The sequence below is a fragment of the Acanthochromis polyacanthus genome, chromosome 2 (genome assembly GCF_021347895.1).
Source record: "Acanthochromis polyacanthus isolate Apoly-LR-REF ecotype Palm Island chromosome 2, KAUST_Apoly_ChrSc, whole genome shotgun sequence".
Taxonomy (NCBI): Eukaryota; Metazoa; Chordata; class Actinopteri; family Pomacentridae; genus Acanthochromis; species Acanthochromis polyacanthus.
The window spans coordinates 30,780,373-30,799,723 of NC_067114.1; the positions used below are offsets into that span (position 1 = coordinate 30,780,373).

The 19,351-nt window shown below is 42.6% G+C and overlaps 1 protein-coding gene across 1 annotated transcript in view; it reads left to right on the forward strand.

Moving 5' to 3' along the window:
• pvalb6 (parvalbumin 6) overlaps window positions 1-19,351 on the forward strand; it is a 53,478-nt gene that overhangs the window by 31,156 nt on the left and 2,971 nt on the right. Inside the window, exon 2 of the mRNA XM_022195952.2 lies at window positions 16,074-16,139. Coding sequence (XP_022051644.1) covers window positions 16,079-16,139 — 61 coding nt within the window. The 5' untranslated portion in view covers window positions 16,074-16,078. The remainder of the gene's footprint in view (window positions 1-16,073; window positions 16,140-19,351) is intronic.

Genomic DNA, 19,351 nt, shown 5'->3' on the forward strand with positions numbered 1-19,351 from the left:
TCATCTCGGTTTCGAGAAATGAGCCAAACCAATGGAGAAAAACTGTAATGAAAAATCAGATAAAAATGTCAAATTACTGTTATAAAACTGTAATTAAGTTTTAAATTGAAACAAATTACTAATTTTTGATCATATTAAGTGCAGTATTGTTTATAACAGGTCACTTGTCACAGTTTAATTTGAAAATAAAAACATAAAACCATGTCATATGATAAGATAAATATAATAAGGACAACAATAAAGTGTTTTTGTGTATATTTATCACATATCTCTACATAAGCATCGTGTACATCATACACACGTTAGTTTTTATGTAATGTGTTTCCATTACTCATGTACATTTACAGTCTGTTTATCCAGTTTAATTGTTATTTTCCTTTTGTTCAATATTCAGAGGTAGAACATCTGTTAAATAAAGGACCATGCTGAGAACCAGCTAAAGAGCTGCAGCTTCGGGTCCATCATGTGCTTTCAGACGTTCTAATGAGGAAAAACAACAGAGCCTACTGCACATGTGACAGATCCAGAATAAGCTGCATATCAATTAAAACAACAGCAAATGTGGGTTAAGGCAGAGCAGCTGTAAAGGCCTCACTAGCTAATAGCAGCGTTCTGAGAAGCAGCGAACAGCCTGTAGGTCGTTTATATAAGGAGAGGATCTGACATTAAGACTCCAGCATCTGTACAGGCTTCACATCACACATCCTCCTGACTGAACCTTCTGCTCACATCTGCTGACAGATCAGAGAAAGTGATCATCCATCCATCCATCCATCCATCCGTCCATCCATCCATTCTCTATCCACCGCTTTATCCTCACTAGGGTCATGGGGGGTGCTGGAGTCTATCCCAGCTGATTCGGGTGAAGGCAGGGGACACCCTGGACAGGTCACCAGTCTGTCACAGGGCTAGAAAGTGATCATCAAAGACCGAAATAGGAACTCACGGTTATACATCATCCGCTGTCTGGGGCTCTTTGGTGATTGGTGGATTGAGGACCAGTCTGGAGACATTTTTCAGAGAGATGTGTAAATGAATTGGGGAGGAGCTACAGTCTGCAAGGACACTGAGCCGGGACAAACAGCAGCTCACCCCCCAGAAGAAACAGCAATCACCAAATGAGTGTTTAGTATATTGTCCCACTGATCTGTTCTGCCTGGTAACACACTGACTGCATGCTGCAGACACACAGGTGTGGAGGGTAACCCCAAGAATTTAGAAGAGCGAGGTGGATCCAGCTGGTTTGGTCGGTGGTGAGACAGAGATGAAGGAAAGGTCAAGGCTGCAGAGGACAGGCGGATATTTAAGTCCTGCATATCCAGATGCATTCTTCAGCCTGTGTGTCAGCAGCAGGAATAAGAAGTGGAGATGAAAACCATCTGCAGGCAGCAGGACAGAGGCATGTCATGCGATGAGTGTCCTCCACAAAGATGACATTCATCGGATGACATCAGCATGGTGGGACGGTGTCTGACACGTGATGTCAAGGCCAAGGAACCTGGAGTAAACGGACATGAGGTCGGGGAAGGTTTGAGTCTGTTATGGCAACTCAGAGACAAAGATAGAAACAGCAGCCATCTGGTTTTCTGCACATTTAATTGTACTCATTAAAGCCTATAAGGAACTGTAGTGGAGAAGGCCTTTCCATAGCTGCTGACTGTAAATGTTCCTCCATCATTGTCTGCTGTTTCTGACTTCATTAACCAGAACTTTACCTCTGGTACCGTCTCACATGGAGCTCTTGAGTGCACTCTTGTGGTTCTTTAAGTGAAATTTTAAAAAACAAACAAACATATTTTCTCCCACAGAGGTGAAAATAACACCTGATGACACATGCAGACTTTAGACTCTGTTGATTAGAAACATATGAGTGACTCATCACAAACAAACGCAGCCTTCAAAACATAACTGCACTTTATTTTACACTTTCACTGAGATTTTATGGCTGAAATAGAAAGAACTACACACATGCAGTTAAGAAATCCTCTGCAAAGGTTATTAAAGGCAAAGCACTGGTTGAAAAATGAGGACAGAACATTTATGGAGCACTGGAGATAAGGATGGACATAATCCTGCTAAGTGTATACTTCTGTGCAGACTTCAATCAGTACAATTAAAATGTGCAGAAACCCAGATGGCCGGAAACGTTCTCTCTGTCTCTGTGTTCTGAACCAGGGTTCACAGCATGTCGGCATTAGACCGGCTTACCTGGACTCAGGTTCAAAGGATTCTCTCTGTTCAGCTGTCTCTTATTAGCTGCACTCTTTTCCGTTCCTCCATGGAATTCTACCTTCTGCTCTACTTCATCTTCTTAGCTCGTCCCAGGAATAACTTGTCTTTGTTCTGTGGGAGCTCGTGTTTTACTGGAAAAAGTTTTAACTGTGTGCAAAAAGGGAACGAAATGAAAAGTAGTAATCAGAGATAGCCTCTAAAAACCTGGTCCACATGTAATAATATATCATCCAAAGCATTTTTAAACACAATAGCACAAACATTTGATCATGATTTGACTAACAAACCGAGTCAGAAGCCCTGGAGAGGATTCCTTAATGAGCAGAGCTGGTTTGTGTGATTAACAGTAGATCTGGTGATGGTGTGTGTGACTGCTAACGGAGCCCAGCGGCAAATAACACTGTAGATGAACCAAGGAGGCCATTTTCTGCCTTAATATGCCAGTCAGTGCACAACAACACTCCCGTATCCGTGTGAAACAACCTTAAACAAAGCTTGATGAGTGGAGGTCCCATCAGTAAACAGCAGACAGTCCAACAGCGAGCAGCAGAGGAGAGCTGGGACTGGAATTAGGATGCTGTTCACCTCACAGGAGGAGGCAGCGCTTCCATGCTGATGAAGGGAAACTGAAAATACATAGCTAGAGAAAAGATTTCCATTTTGACAAGCGAGAGTCATGCAGTCTTTGCAGTCTGAGATAAGACTCTACACATGAGGCAATTTGTCGGTGTTCCTTCATGACTTTTCAGTCCTTTTATTTCCCCCTCCCTGCCCGCTAACATCCACGTTCCCCGGTGGTTCTGCTGTCCACCACTTCATTCACCTCCTCCCTCTCTCATTCCTCTTCTAATCTCCCCTTTGTCATTACTGTTTTAATTTTTTCTCATCCACCTCCATCTCCCTCCTGGCTTCACTTGTCACTACTCCATCACCTCCTCATATCTTTCCTCCTGCCGTCCTGCTGAGTTCTTCTGCAGGAACTCAGTGGGACATCCAGGGACCAAGGAATCCCCTCTGCAGCCCTCTGGCTGCCATGAGAAGGTGGGGAAGGTGATAAATCTGGAGGAGTGTTAGCAGAAGAGGAACAGACAGAAGGAGGGAGAGGGATTCTTATCACATCAAAATTAGATAAAGATGGTTGAGGGAGAGATGAGAGAAGGAAACAGAACGGTTAAAAGATTCAGGGCGTGGTGGAGACAGTTTTCATTGGATCAGTGTTGTTTTAGAGGACAGAAGACAGAGAAATGGAGAAAGATAAAACTTTTTTAGAGCCGATGTGAGTTCCGATACCTTTACTAAATAAGTACTTTCTAAACTGCAGTATATCAGGTGGGATCAGTAAGTTCTGGGACTGCGTCTATCAAAGCTGTGTCCTATTTTAATCAGGCCTCTTTCACTTTTTACACGGTCGTCTTGTGCAACGATACACCGCTCCCAGTTCTTCTGCAATCCTGGATCCTCCCAGGAAGTCTGGTTCCATCCTTATTGTGTACTTGACCTCCTCCACAAACAGCGACGATTCAGCTAAGATGACGTAGGAGGAAGCAGTTTGCAGCGAGAAAAGTCTGACAAGTAAGACGTAGAGAGATGGTTGGGGTAGTGCAGCCAAAAAATGAACTGACCACACACCACAGTTCTAACCGTTTGTAATGAATGTTCTCAGTCCGATCCCTCCAGATGCAACAGTAGAACTTTAATCCTGGGGGATAAATTTACAGAACAAACCCTGTGAATGTTAAAACAACATGCGCTCTGATGACCTGAGGACAGCTATACAGACTTTAGATCGAAACTTTAGACCCAATCCTCATCACTAGTGATGATTCTTGACATGAAGGTTGGGTCAGGCTGACAGAATTTGTTGGTTCTCTGCATGGCTTTCAGTTAAATGGTGAAATGACAAATTTACACCTACGACTGGTCAGGAGCACTGTAAGCGGTGTGTCTGCACAAGACACTGCATCAGAGGGGACGTCAGGAAATTTAGATCAGGGTTTTTTTTTATTTTTGCTGGAACTTCTTCTTCACGCTTTGCAGAATAATTCTAGTTGAAGCAGAAGTAACTACGAGCACTGATCTGATCTCCTTATTTATGTTTATGACAAGAGTCAAAGAAGGTGGAGATTAAAGGGACAGAAACTGCAGGCAATTCAAAACCCACTCAAGGATGGAAGATTTCACCATGAACAAACAGGAACTGAAAAAGAAACGAGAAACATTTTTAAAATGATCTTTCATTTCCTGAACAGCTTAAGGATCCCACCTTCACAGCATCAGGGTTAGTCTTGGGCTCATATGAGAGTTTCTACAAAACATTTCATAGTTAGGAGGCAGAGAGAATAAATCTTTGCTCACTTCAACGTTACACTGTCTAAAAAAACGTCCTACGTCAATAAAACATTGGCCATAGAACTGGTAGCTGACTCATTCATAGACTATCTGACAGTAACTGAGATAATAACACCAGGGGTAGAGGAGAGAACAGAGATCACATCATTCTCCACATTCACAATGCATACATGACGCTCCCATAAATCCATCTCTCCCAATAAAGCGTGTTTATGGCTCTCACATACAGACGGTAGTAGAGCAGCCTAAAGGTCAGTATGAGAAGCTCCTCAGTAACACAGCTGATGCCTGCTAGGATCTATAATCACTTCACATCTATAAGGAGCCTTGGGGAGGATTCCTGAGCTGGACCGGGTGCTGCTCTGTCGGTGCATCGGTGTTTTATTATTCAGGTCACGTGATCCGGTATCCGTACATAACGCACACATGCAGAACACACGCCTGTGCTCAGAGGAAAGTCATGTAGTTTGTGAGTACATCAAACTGACATATTGACATTATTTTACAGGAAAACAATGGTTCAGATGTAACTCTACACCATTGCTTCCTTAGAATGTGTAGACCTCTGAAGTCTCTGCCCCTTCCTCCACCTAAGCCCCCCCACTTGCAGCAAATTGAGCACACCAGCTCACCTAGAGCTCTGCTAAATCATTGCAAACCTACTGCAGGCATCATTGGTTCTTCAGTTACAGTTGAAACTGTTGCTTTCTGATTCTGTGTTTTTGCTTCAAGGCAGACATGTTTGGTCTGGGCTTTGGCCTGTTTTCACTCATGACGTGTATTCAGCATATAAAAAATAACATGTCACGTGAAGAAAGTGTTTTTAAAAAGCATTGCTTTCATCATAAGATATCTCCATTTTGTAAATTCTTCCACATTTTCTTTCGTGTACATTCAGGGACTCTAAATGCTTTTAGGTTGTTTTTATGAAGTAGCAAAATACATTAACATGCAAATTAAGGATTGATTAAAAACCTGAGGATTTAAAATGTGAAATCTGCCTTTGTGAGTGGCATACGATGTGTGACCTGCAATATCTGAAAGCGATAATTAGTTAATTGTAACATGTGGTTTGATGTTCAGAATAAGTTTGAAAAAGGCTTTATTTTCATCCCATCCATCAGTGGAGGAGGCAGAGCAGAGGTTTGTCATCTGTCTGTTGAAGCAGAATGCCTTCAAGGAGGAGGTGAGAATTAAAAGTGAAAATTAAAAGTTTAAGGAGACAGCGAGAGGCAAAGAGAAAGAAAAGAGGGAGAGATGGATCGGTGGGATTAGAGGACAGGGTGGGAGGTGTGACAGAATCAGGTGGAGGAACCAAAGGAGGGAGTGCTAGAGGAAGGGAGAGGCGAGAGAGGGTGAGCATAAAAGAAATCTGGCCGGGACGAGGGTGTGGAGATGGAGAATTATTAATAGTAATGTTTGATTAGCGGGGGTCCAGAAAGCGATATGGGCCGGCCTAGCAGCCCAGCACTGACCCCACTCTGAACCGGGAGACCATTTTTCATCCTAAAATAGTTGGAGAGGACATGTATAAAACAGAAAGAGCAGAGGCAGTGATCTTCTACTGGACGTCCCTCCTGCACCTACCTGGCCCTTCTCCCACCTCAGCAGTCAGCCAGTAACAAGGTAAGAAGAGAAAATGAATGAGAAGCAGAGACAGAGGACCTGAAAGTGGAGGTTTTACAGTTTAACCTGCAGCAGATCTCATATCTGACAGTAAGGCTTTGAGCTCTATCAGGTTTCCTCTCACAAGGTTGATATTTACATACAGTCGGTGCGGTGATAGCAGGAACTAATAGGAAAGGTTTTAGAGAGACGTGCAAAGAAGCACAATTGCCCTCCTTCTGCAGCCTCCTCTGTAGAGTCAGATTAGATTTAGATACAGAGACAGCAGATCAACACTGTAATTACTTTCTGATAGCAGCACTTTTCTGGGCAAAATACGAGGCAGAGGTGTAATTTTCTTGCAGTGCTCACTTGTAATATCTTTCAAGGGCAAATTTTAAAGGCGCCTAATGAGACTGGTCTGACGTGCACGTTCCAGCAGCTAACTCTGACTAAACGCTGATGCAGTAAAAGACATGAGGTTCCTCTGGAGAACAAAGACGTGTGCTTCTGATTCTCTTCTGATCACTGAGGATAAAAACATACAGCAGACTACAGCATGAATATTTTATAGCCAATAGAACACTTCAGCGGATGGAATCTCCCTTAATTAATGCTTAATATTGTGTCTGTGTGTTTAATGAATGATGTGCCTTTAAACACTCAGGATTCTGATGTTTTCAGGGGCAGATTCATTTACATCTTTAATTTGTTTGTTGATATTTTATGCAAATGTATTTTACATTTGCATGCTTAAGATCATATCCATCATATATGTTTTTTGGAAAGTTCCCTCATCAGAGTTTATCATGAATTAAAGTGGTGAATGTTAAGTGGGTAACCATGGCAAGGCGTCATGCTAATGTGTTAGCAGAATGGCTCTAGGGACTGATGGAAATATCTCAACAAATACGGGATGAGCTGCCATGAAGTGTTGAACAGAAACTCCCCAGAGGATGAATCTCAATGACTTCAGTGATCCCCAACATTTCCTCCAACAGCTGATGTTTTTGGTGCTGTAAATATTTTGACAACTACTAGATGTCACAGTTAGTCATCTCCTCAAACACGCAACAGTTCATCTTTGGACGTCCAAGATTTGTGTCAGCAACTGTGCATCCGTGAAACATGTAGTCAACCATGGATGTATGGCACAGAATCCTCCAAGTAGAAGAGGAACAACTATGTGTCTGTGGTGTCTGGTGTTCCAGGATATAATCCAGGCTTTAGGTAAAGTGAACAGATTTTTGCTGTTATCTTTGTCCATCTGTTTGTTCTGCTTATCCCCGGTGAAGACAGCAGGTCAGTCAGGTCATTCCAGATGTTCCTGTCCCCAGCAATGCTTTCCTGTCCTCCCTACTGATCCCAAGATGCTCCCAGGCCGGATAAGATATATAATCCCAACAATTCAATTCAATTTTATTTATATAGCACCAATTACAGGTCAACTTGTCTCAAGATACTTTCTAGAACTCACGTGAACCCCCAGAACAGCCCTAAAGAGACAGTGGCAAGAAAAGCACCCTTTAATGGGAAGAAACCTGGAGCAGAACCCGACTCTTTATGTAGAAGGACCCATCTGTCTGCTGGCCGGTGGGTTTAGACAGCCCGATCTCACGAGGATTCGTGAAACTGTTACGTAAATTTTTGTTTCGGTTTCGTGCGCACCAACACGATTTCGTCATGTTTTTCGTGCCGCTCACCACGAAATGCGCACCAATGTATTTTAAACGGCGGACTTTTCGTGCCACTCAGAACGTATTTCAAACGAATGTGTGTACTATATTTTTAATGTAAAACCATGGCGAATCCAACGCTATATTTTGCATGACATCGTCCCTAACCATAACCATAACCATAACCCTAACCATAACCTAACCATAACCTAACCATAACCTAACCATAACCTAACCATAACCCGGTGGTACACTTACCAATTTGCATAGGAATTTCAAGAATGTCCGGCGGCCGGCGGCCGCGAACGCGATCACACAAGCAGTATACGCCGATGAACAGCTTAGATCGTCATGAATCCGCCGGTATAAACCACTTTCAGATGTGATTACCACAGCGGGTTTCGTTGTGAGCAACACGAAAAACATTTCGTGGTGAGCGGCACGAAAAACATGACGAAATCGTGTTGGTGCGCACGAAAAAGAAACAAAAAATTTACGTAACAGTTTCACGAATCCCCGTGAGACCGTGTTGGTTTAGAGGGACAGAAGAGGCAGATTTCTAGGTCTACCCCAGAGTCTTCTCCCAGTCCCCAAAAACCTCCGAAGAGTCGCCCAGGAGTAATCAAAATCAGCCCAAAGCACCTCAGCTGACTTCTTTCAATGCGATTCTACTCTGAGCTCCCTTCTATGTTGGAGCTCCTCAGTGTATTTCTAAAGGCTTGATAATAGGATTTATTCTGGCTGCTTCCATCTGCAACCTCATTCTTTTGGTCACTACCAGGGACTGATGGACCACTGAACTCTTCACCAGGACAGTCAAACACCCCCGTCACTGCTGGTGCTTCTCCAAAACATTTCTCCATCTGATGCTTTATTTTTCCATCAATCATGACCAAGATCTCAGGACACTAAAACTCCTTTGCTTGGATCAGAAACTCCCCCAAACCAGACGGAACAATCCACTGAAAAAGAAGACTGGTCTTTGTCTGAATACAAACCTACCGACATCCCATCACTGTACTTTATCAGTAGTGCTAATTAGAAATCCAACACATCCTCACTCCCAGCTGGTCACATAGGGACACTTGGTCACGACTCCATGCTGCCAGTTTTAGATGCTAAAGAACCCCAACCCTGGTAAAACAAGATTAGCATGTAGGGCTAGCACCCTTAATGACCAAGACAGGAACTTATCAGGAAATGTAGTGAAATGACCCTGAAAACAGCCCTGAGCTCACAGCATTTGTCATCCTACAGAAATGACAGAATCTGTCCAAATCCATGCATTTCACATCTATGATGAATTGTCCATAATAATGTGACATTTAACTGGATTAAGACAGACTCAGCTGCAGCTTTGATTAATGAAGCTCTCCAACAGTGAGTGTAACGTAAAAGGTTCTGAACATTTGTTTGTTCTTTACGGCTGTCTGCTGAGTTTCCCTCTGAGTTCACTGGAACTTGTTCTAGGGACAAAAGAGTTCATAAACTGTCCATAGATCTGCTGAAATCTGCTGATGATTCCACACATACACACCTCACAGAGCACAAAGCAGGACTGTTGTTGTTGGCGGCTGACTGTGGTTCAGCTGTCCTGTCCTGTACCTGCCAGAGGATTAGACAGTGGACAGCGGTGATAACAGCCAGATGATCCCCAGGCCTCCACACACCTCCTATCAATCCATTTTTTCCTTTGCCTGTGTTTGTGCATGGCTGAATGCATGCACTTGTGTATTTAGTTTGTGTTTTGGAACAAACAGCATTGTCCTTTCTCTCCCTATCAGCGCCTGTATAGAATCAATAGACGGTGAAGTGCATTCTGGGTAGCTTATTACAAAGATCAGCTGTGCAGATCAGTGGAGCTTCAGATAAAACGCTTTCCTGGTTACAGAAAATCACCTGGCTTTGAGTCAGTAAGTGGCCTTTGGAGCGGTTTGTCGTCTTCATGTTATTGGGTGCTGGAGTTCTTTAAGGAAGCTAACAACTCTGTCCAAGCATGAGAATACTCTGTGTTTTATGTCTAAAAACTGTATTATTATTGCAGCACAATCATCATACAGCAACAGGAAGCTCATAGAGAAGAGCGACCTTTCTTCTTCTTCTTATTAGCTCATTCATAACAAAAGAAACCCCGACGTTGGTGACCGCCGATAAAACAGCGTGAAGCTGGAGGGGTGCACGAGATAAAAATAATCCCACAAAATAATGTTTATTGTTTAGTGGTTCATTGCAGCATAAGGAGAAGAAAAATAAGTCAATACCATGAAAGGCTGTTTCTGTGGAAGGTTCATTTTCAGTTCACGCTGCAGTCAGACAGAAGAGGCATTTCTCTGCAGTACGTACGTCTCTCTGAAACTCCAACACATATCCACACACAGACGCTCCCTCAGCCTTTTACAGACACGCTCCAGTGGACACAACGGCTTCGGCTCGGGTGTCTGGACTCTTCTCTAAGCCTTCCATCTGCAGTCCGGCCTGCTTGGCACCTCGGCAGCACATTTAAACGCTGGCACGCTCACATGTTCACACTCATGCAGCTGTTGCAGCAGAGCGGGGAGCTGGCAGCAGCGCAGCGTGGTTGGGTTTCCCACACCTAGAAGATCAGCAGGGTCATGGGACTTCCACCACGGAAACCTCAGAGTCGCTTCAAAGAGCTCACAGATTAACGTCAGGTTCTGTCAGACAACCGCTCAGACGTTCTCTGCCTCCACAAACTCAAACACATGATGAGGTTTTTTGCCATTTTCCCCCCAAATAAAGCATTTATAATTAGCAGTTCTCAAAAAGACAATGACCATGCCAACACACTCTCAGATGGTAGCTTGTGTTTAATATTCTGAATTTAAATTATACTTTCACCAAACAAAAACTGTGTTTGATTCTCACATAAAACCTACATTCAGAAAAATGTCAAATCAGCAGTTCTCTCAGATGAACCCAGAGTTTACGTCGCCTCAGCCTCTTTTCTTTTTCTGCGTGTGCATCATGCCCTCCCTCCATCCTGTCTCGCTGCAGCATTTTTCCTCAGGAGGAAAATGTTGATTTCTTATGAGATTAAACAGGAAGCAAACAGCTCACCTCAGGGGCAAGCTCTCAGGCCTGCAGAAATCAGTTAGTTAAGAAAAAAGCAAGGGCATCCAGCACAGCTCAGGCTGAAAGATAAAGAGTGAGACAATGAGTGAATAGTAGCAGCAGAGCAGTGTAACCTTGGTGAAGTCTGACTGATGCTCAGATCACATCTGTTTAAGTCAGACGGGGATTTTAAAGGGAAAAGGTCGTTTATAAAGATTTTGTTGTGTAGCCCAGAATGAGGGTCATTAAAATACTGACTGTAGAGTTGATTTTCTGCTGAATATCTCTGGGATCATATGAGGAAACCTTTGAAGTTTGAACCTTTAAATTCTGGACAATTATAAACTTAAAAAACAAGAAACTAGAACCAAGACTTCAAAGCTTTAATCCAGGATGATTGCCACTAAAATATATTGATTTTAAAGACTTCATGTCCATTTTAGGGTAGTTTTGCAGCCTTTTTTCGGTGAAAATAATATATTTTTATGCTGTGGGCCAACATAACTCTGACAGGGTTTGAATGTGAGGCTGGGCTGGTAATTCGTGTTTCATGGATCAACAGAGAGATGCTGGTTACTGGGTCAAACTGAGCTCATGCTTATTTAGATTTCCATTTCAGTGCACGCTGGTTTTACCTAAAATCCACTGCTGAGCTGTAGAGGTGCTTGTTAGTGATTTCTGTTCCATTTGGACTGAGTTCGGTCAGCTGATGGTCTTTAACAGGAGATATTTCCCAGAAAATACTGCCTCCAGCACGGTTCAGGTATTACATTATCATCTGCTAATCTGACTGTACAAGAAAGTAAAAATTCACACCTGTTCTTTAAAAGGAACATATGACTTCAAGGTGCATAGCTGGGATTCCATCTGGTCTGACAGAATCTGGCTACGTGATAAAAACGACACATTATCACACGTCTGATGACGCTCTGAAGAAGACTGCAGATGTGGTCGAAACATGTCAGCAAGATAAAAGACCATACCTTCCTTATTCAGCTGTCGGTTCAACCCTCGTGTCGTCCTGAAGGTCAAATTGTCTCGTATTAGAGTTTGAACATGTGGAAAAAAATATTTTCACAGTGAAACTTCTGATGTCCACATTTTCAACATTTTTGGGAAATCTTTGAATGTTTCTTGGTTTAAAAAAAAAGAAATGCTAAAAGAAATGTTTCTTAAGAACATTCAGAAAAAATCAAACAAAATCCAGAGAATTTCACAGGATTTTGGTTGATTTTTTTCTGAATGTTCTTAAAGAAAAAACTGGAAGTTTTACTGATAAATATGGAATCACTTTAGATATTTTAGGATTTTTGGGAGATTTTTACTCATTTTTGGAAAAATATTTACAAGAACTTTCTTGCTAAATTTTGGGATTTTTTTTCTACAAAACTTTAAGGTCAAACTTAAGGAAGTATTGGAATTTTCTTCCAGAAGGTTTTGGGGGATTTGTTTTAGACAAGGAAGAAATATTTTGTGGTGGCCATAAATGAGGACAACAGGAGGGTTTAGAGTAATGCTATTCTATGTTAAGAAACGACAAAATGAACAGAATCCAACTATTTAAGATGCTGGATGTGACATTTAGGTCCACTGGATGTTCTACTAGAGCAACAGCATCTCAGGCAAAAACAATGGTGTCCATCCTCCCTTGACGTCTATAGAAAATGATGGTGCACGAGAGACAAAACAACAATCAATGTGGCACGCAGCAGAGGAAGTGAAACAGGAAGCAGAGAAGAACAGAACTTCCACACTGACTTGAACCAATCATAAATTAGATAAATAATAAAACATCAATATGCTTAGTTTGTTGTTTTCTGCTCTGGCTGATGCACACATCTGTTTTCACAATCTGCTATCAGGAGTCACACTCAGCATCTTTATAAATGCATAAATGAAGGCCAACAGTTTCAAAAGGAGGGAGTCACATGCACTAAAATGCCATAACACAGACCAGCTACCAAACATAGAACCAGTGGGATCACTGCACACACAGAATGTCTAAATCTTAGATATGGAACCTTTAATTTAAAGCCTTATTGCAGTTTTCTGCACTTCCTCAGTACATCTTTATCCAGTAGCTGATTATTCACTGAGATCAAACATCAGTCCAAACACATCTGGTCTGTTTGGCTCTAAATAAATCACTCCACTGACTGGATATCTCAGTGAATCAATCTGATCCTCTTCATTTCACACTGAATTGTTTCTTTTTCCCCGGACACCTCTGTGGTAAAGGTCAGAGAAGGAGGCTGTGCTTTTATAATGACAAAGATTGGATGTGTGGCCTCACAACTTAAGCACTGCTCAGTATTGATCTGCAGCAGTATGTTAGTGGAGCAGATAACGCCAAACCTCTGCAGGGACTCATACATCACTCCAGCCAAGGAAGACGCTGTGGAAGAAATCCACTGGAACGGTTTTAATTCATCTCCTAGCAGTTTAAAACAAAAACATCTGAAGCTCCAGCTGGTCATTAGCTAGTCTGTGGAGGAATTTTCCATCTATTACCATCAAGATGTGTCTATTTACTTGGTGTTTGAGGAACACAATAGAAACAGAAATAGAAACAGAACCCAGATGAATGACATTAACGTTATTGTGGATACTGACATCAAATACACCCGAACAAAAAAGCACTCAGAGCTCAGTCCTCCTCCAAGGCTGCTCAGTCCTATCATTTCCAACAGCTCAAATCTTTAATTAACTGGATGATCTTTAATTTAATCACAGTTTAATCAGCTGTTCCTTGGATCATTTCTGATGGATAAGTCCTGATAAGTCCTCAGAGGTGGATCTGTAGTAGGATCACAATCAGCTGATGTAGTGCTCACTGGTTGTCATGGTTACAGTGCCGCTGTGCCGCTATCTGGCAACGATACAGAAATCTTTAACTAATCCATGGATCCAGACTATAAACTGCATCACTGCCAGAATCTGATCACTTGGTCCTTGAGTCATTTCTGACCTTCACTGGAACTTTCATCCAAATCCGTTTGTCTGTTTTAGAGTGATGCTGCTGACAGACGGACAGATTTACGTACGCTGATCATCACATAACTCTGCTAAATCCCTTCATGGAATAATAAAAGCCGATAATATTAGAATGATTGCACTGTTTAAGGTGTGATGCAGCAAAATCCTGCAGCTGTAACGATACAAATCTACTAAACTCAAACTGTATTTCCAGCTGAGAGAAGGATGGACAGTTCAGCATTATGAGCTGCTCAGACAGAACAAATAATGACCATGAACAGGATGACAGAGCACCAGCAGTCCTGTGGCTTCATTTCTCACGTGTCCATCTGCAGAACAGCATAAAGATCTTTGATGTTTAATAGTCTGCACACGGACAGACAGGTAAAGGTGTGTCTCAGTCTGCTTGGGCGTTCTCCAGTGGATAAACAGAAAACTAAGCTTGGAACTTGGTTGTTTACAGGAGGTCCTTCTCCACAGGATCTCAGTTTTACAGGTTTTTTAGTGTCTGGTTTGTATTTCAACCTGTACTACATGGACTGCTCTAAGTTTAGAACAAATATTCATGATGTCCAGAGGATGCATTATAATTACTGTGATGATGTCTTGAATTTTTATTTGCAGCCATCATGAGGTCACATTTGATCTTTGTATTTGAAGAGCTGAATGAAAGAACAGCTGAGAGTTTGGTGGAATCATCTCAGGGAAAGCAGATAGTTCAACCCCCGTGTCGTCCTGTGGGTCAAAATGACCCGTTTTAAAGTTTGAAAAAGTGGAAAAAAAAAAAAAATCTCAGTGAAACTTCTGGCGTCCACATTTTTGGGAAATTTTTGAGCGTTTTTTGGTGAAAAATTAGAACATTCACATAAAAATCAACCAAGATCCAACAAATTTGGTTTAATTTTGGTTGATATTTTTGTGAATGTTCTTAAAGAAAGTTTTAGAAATTTTACCTAAATATACAGAATCATTTCAGATATTTTTAGGATTTTTTGGAAGATTTTTACTCATTTTTTGAAAATCATTACAAGAATTTTCTTGCCAAATTTGGGGGATTTTTAAAAAAAATAACTTTTAAGGAATTATTGGAATTTTCTCCCTGAAGGTTTTGCTAATTTTCAGAAATTTGGGGATTTTTTTTGCTGAATTTTTTGATTTTTTTCAGACAAGGAACAAAACTTTTGGTGCCTGTAAGTGAAGACAACAGGAGGGTTAAACTAAATGTTCTGATAATACTTTTCCCCTCCTAACCATAAACAAAGACCAAAGCACCAGGTTAAAGATTTATGCACATGTCTGAAGGGACTGCCGGCCAAAGCCCATTTGATTATTCTGTCTCCCTACTCAGGTTCATCTGATCAAAGTGAAATCACAGCACTGCTTCCTCTAATCCACATCACTCACTTCTTGTCAACACGTCCGTCCTCTGCTCTCCTGATTCTCGTGGAGATCTCTGAGCGTATACACTGCAGGCTGTATATGTGTGTGATGTATCATCGGAGGAGAAAAGGGCATCAGTCAAAGTCAGGAGGAAGGTGACAACTTCATAAGCAGCGATCAGGTTCGCTCTCACTCCGAGCAGAAAGCCAGAGCTGTGTTCAGCGCCGGGTTCAGCTTTCATAGCGTGAGCTACGAGAAGCTTCTGCGTCTGGACTGGGCTGACAAACTGAATTCTCTTGAGGTATTTCAGACACAGCAGAAGACTCAGATGGCCTGTTAAAGCCCTGCTGACTGGGTCTCTGGCCCTCAGCCCTGCCGTCAGCCCCAGCAGCTCCATGAGATCACACAGAGAACACGGAAAACTCAGATTTAGAAGCCACTCCGTCATTTAAACATCCTCTGACTCTTTCTTGAAGTTTCGTTGGTTCTACGTCCAGAGAGCCTTCCTGTTTCTCCCAGCAGCATCTCCCTCCAGCGTCTCTTCTCCTTCCCCTGCCTCCCTTTATCACTCCACCCTAACTGGCACTAATTCATTCTGTCACTCATCACCTCCTCCTCACATGTCCTGATTTCCTGCTCCATTTGAGTGTCACCGGTGTAATACGAGAATGTCTCTGAGTTCTCTCTCTGCTCTCTAGCGACCTTGTTTCTAACCTTGTCCCATCTCTCTTCTCTTTCCTTCTCTCTCTCTGACTTCTTCTTTACAACCGTCTGCTCCAACAGCTAAGATGGCAATGAGCAGCATCCTCAACGCTGATGACATCAAGAAAGCTCTAGATGCATTTGCAGGTAAACGACGAATCACAGGTTCTTAGACTGAACCTTCACTCAGCTCTGGCCCATAATGGGACTTATTTTGTAGACCGTGGATGATTCAGAAGGAGGAATCGATCAGCTTCAGAGCGTGGTAGTTTTTGAACTGGCTCAGGAGCAGTAGAGTTTATATTCTCTGAAACAAGGTTTGCATCCTCAATGTGAACATTAGAACAGAAATTAATAAAGTAGGAGAAGCTGCTGGATCATTTGCTTCATTCTCGAGATCACAATGAAGAGGAAAATGTGTAGAATTCAAACAAATCTGCAGTTTTCAGTGTGGTTTGATTAAAACACGGTTACATGAGCGTCATTATGCTACCTTCTGTAGCTGTGAAAAAGAAGCTAGTTGGGAATCTGCAACCAAATTATAAAGCAAATGAGAGAAAAATGTAGTCATTAAAATCTCAAAATAACCTGATTTAAGCTTTTGATTGTATTGCCACTTTTTGTCAAACGTGTGATCTTAGCATCTTAAGATTTTCATGTGGATTCACATTGGAGAAGTGGTTCAACTAAGTGAATAATATGTTTTGTAATTTCCCCTTATTACAGTTAAATATGTCCACTACCCCCGTTAACATGCTCAGGAGGCTGTGGTTAACTCATTAAATCAGTCAGACTCATGTGGCTGTTCACTGAAATAACATTTAGCGCTCAAGAAGAGGCCGTAGATGTTGATGGTAGCATAAGACTTTCTAACCGTCAACCAACCGAATGGAGTTCCATGTTAAATTATTTCATTTTTCCTTTGTTTTTGGCTTTTTCTTTTCACTATTTGTTTTGGTATGTCTTGGCACCACACCTCTATGGCAACACTTTGTTGAAAAGTTCCATCATCCAGACAATGCTAAAGGTCACCTACATAATCTGTACCTGCTGTTTATCTATAATCAGAATGGATGGTTCCACACCTTCTGGCCTATTAGGAGCTGCAGTTAGTCCAATCTGAGCTATAATTATGGGAGAGCTGACAGCTGATAACAGTCATTTAATGAGCTGGTAACATTCAGGTTGGGTGATGTATTTGACAGATGGACAGGAAATGAGGGAATGTTCCACCATGTATGGATTACAACCACCCAGCCATTAGACAGATCCAAAACAGGACTTTTACCCCCATTCCAACTCCAAATCAGAGTTGAAACAGTGTGCCATGCAAGACCGGATACAAAAATATACACACCATTTAAAAGTTTGGTTTCATCCAGACAATCCCATGTTCTCCATGAAAACTCCCACTTTTATCCATGTGCTAACATAACTGAACAAGGGTTTTCTAATCATCAATGAGCCTTTCAGCACCATTAGCTAACACAATGTAGCATTAGAACACAGGAGTGATGGTTGCTGGAAATGTTCCTCTGTACCGGTTATGATCCAACCTCTAGGGGGCAGCTGGATGCAACAAAATAACCAGAATGTTAATGATTCAGGTGAAGGGATTCATTACTTGGTGGCAAATGGAACATAGAAGCGATAATGAACAAAACTGGTGGATGGTGTCAAATCAAAGAACAGGATATAACAGAACAAAGGCTAACAGAGTTTCTAAATCTAGCTAATGCAACCAGAACAACTAAATTCTCTAGCCAAACTTAAGTACAGCAGCAACACCCACCACCAGTAACAAAAACTACATACAAATACAAGAGTGCAAAAACTAAAAACTGGTGCCTCACGCTCACAAACTGAACACACAGTTTACGAAGACCCTAAACACCAAACAGCTTCTTCACTAAGTTGGTGGACTGCTAACTGGAGCCTCGGTCTCCACACCAAAGTAGCAGCCACCAACAGGAGCTCTAAATGTCTGAAGAACCCACCACAAGTATCTACAGACCAAAACACATCACAGCAACACAAACAATAAATCACTCACAGAGGCACCAGGGCAGACTGGTCACAGAAACCAGCCAGCCAGACCAACAGCTTGGTTGCAGGTATGTACTCTGCAGGTGTGGCAATGGCTGTGTCTGGTTGGTTAGAGGTGGAGGGGAGGAGGATGGTGGCCCAATCAGGAAGGTCGGGGGGTGGGAAGAACAAGGCTGCAGAGCAGGTCATCTACTCTAGAGTCATCAGGTGGAATGGATGGCAGCTGGAGTTCTGGAGAGGCTCTGAAACAGCCACAGCTGAACCCACACATGCAGTCTCACACAAAGTCTAACAGAAACCAGACGCACACAAATACCTGTGGCTGTAACAGTACCCCAATGGAGATATTACATTAAAAGCATCCAGAATAGTCATTTACCACATTAACAATGTCTACACTGGATTTATCATTCATTTAATGTTATCTTCATTGGAAAAACCAGATATCTTTCAACATTGAGGACATTTCTAAGTGACCCCATACTTTTGAATGGTAGTGTAGATTTTCCCCTTTGAGTTGTTCTTCCATAGACATCCACCTGTACAGAGGTGCGTCCACCTGTACAGACGGAGGTACGTCCACCTGTACAGACGGAGGTACGTCCACCTGTACAGACGGAGGTACGTCCACCTGTACAGACGGAGGTACGTCCACCTGTACAGACGGAGGTACGTCCACCTGTACAGAGGTACGTCCACCTGTACAGATGGAGGTACGTCCACCTGTACAGACGGAGGTGCGTCCACCTGTACAGACGGAGGTACGTCCACCTGTACAGACGCAGGTACGTCCACCTGTACAGACGGAGGTACGTCCACCTGTACAGACGGAGGTACGTCCACCTGTACAGAGGTACGTCCACCTGTACAGACGGAGGTACGTCCACCTGTACAGACAGAGGTACGTCCACCTGTACAGAGGTACGTCCACCTGTACAGACGGAGGTACGTCCACCTGTACAGACAGAGGTACGTCCACCTGTACAGACAGAGGTACGTCCACCTGTACAGAGGTACGTCCACCTGTACAGACAGAGGTACGTCCACCTGTACAGACAGAGGTACGTCCACCTGTACAGACAGAGGTACGTCCACCTGTACAGACAGAGGTACGTCAGAGGTACGTCCACCTGTACAGAGGTACGTCCACCTGTACAGACAGAGGTACGTCAGAGGTACGTACACCTGTACAGACAGAGGTACGTCCACCTGTACAGACGGAGGCAGCAGATGGAGTTCCATGACCTAAAACTGATGGGACCTCTGCCAAACTCCTGCTCTCAGTCTATAACTGTCATGCTGTTTGACTTATT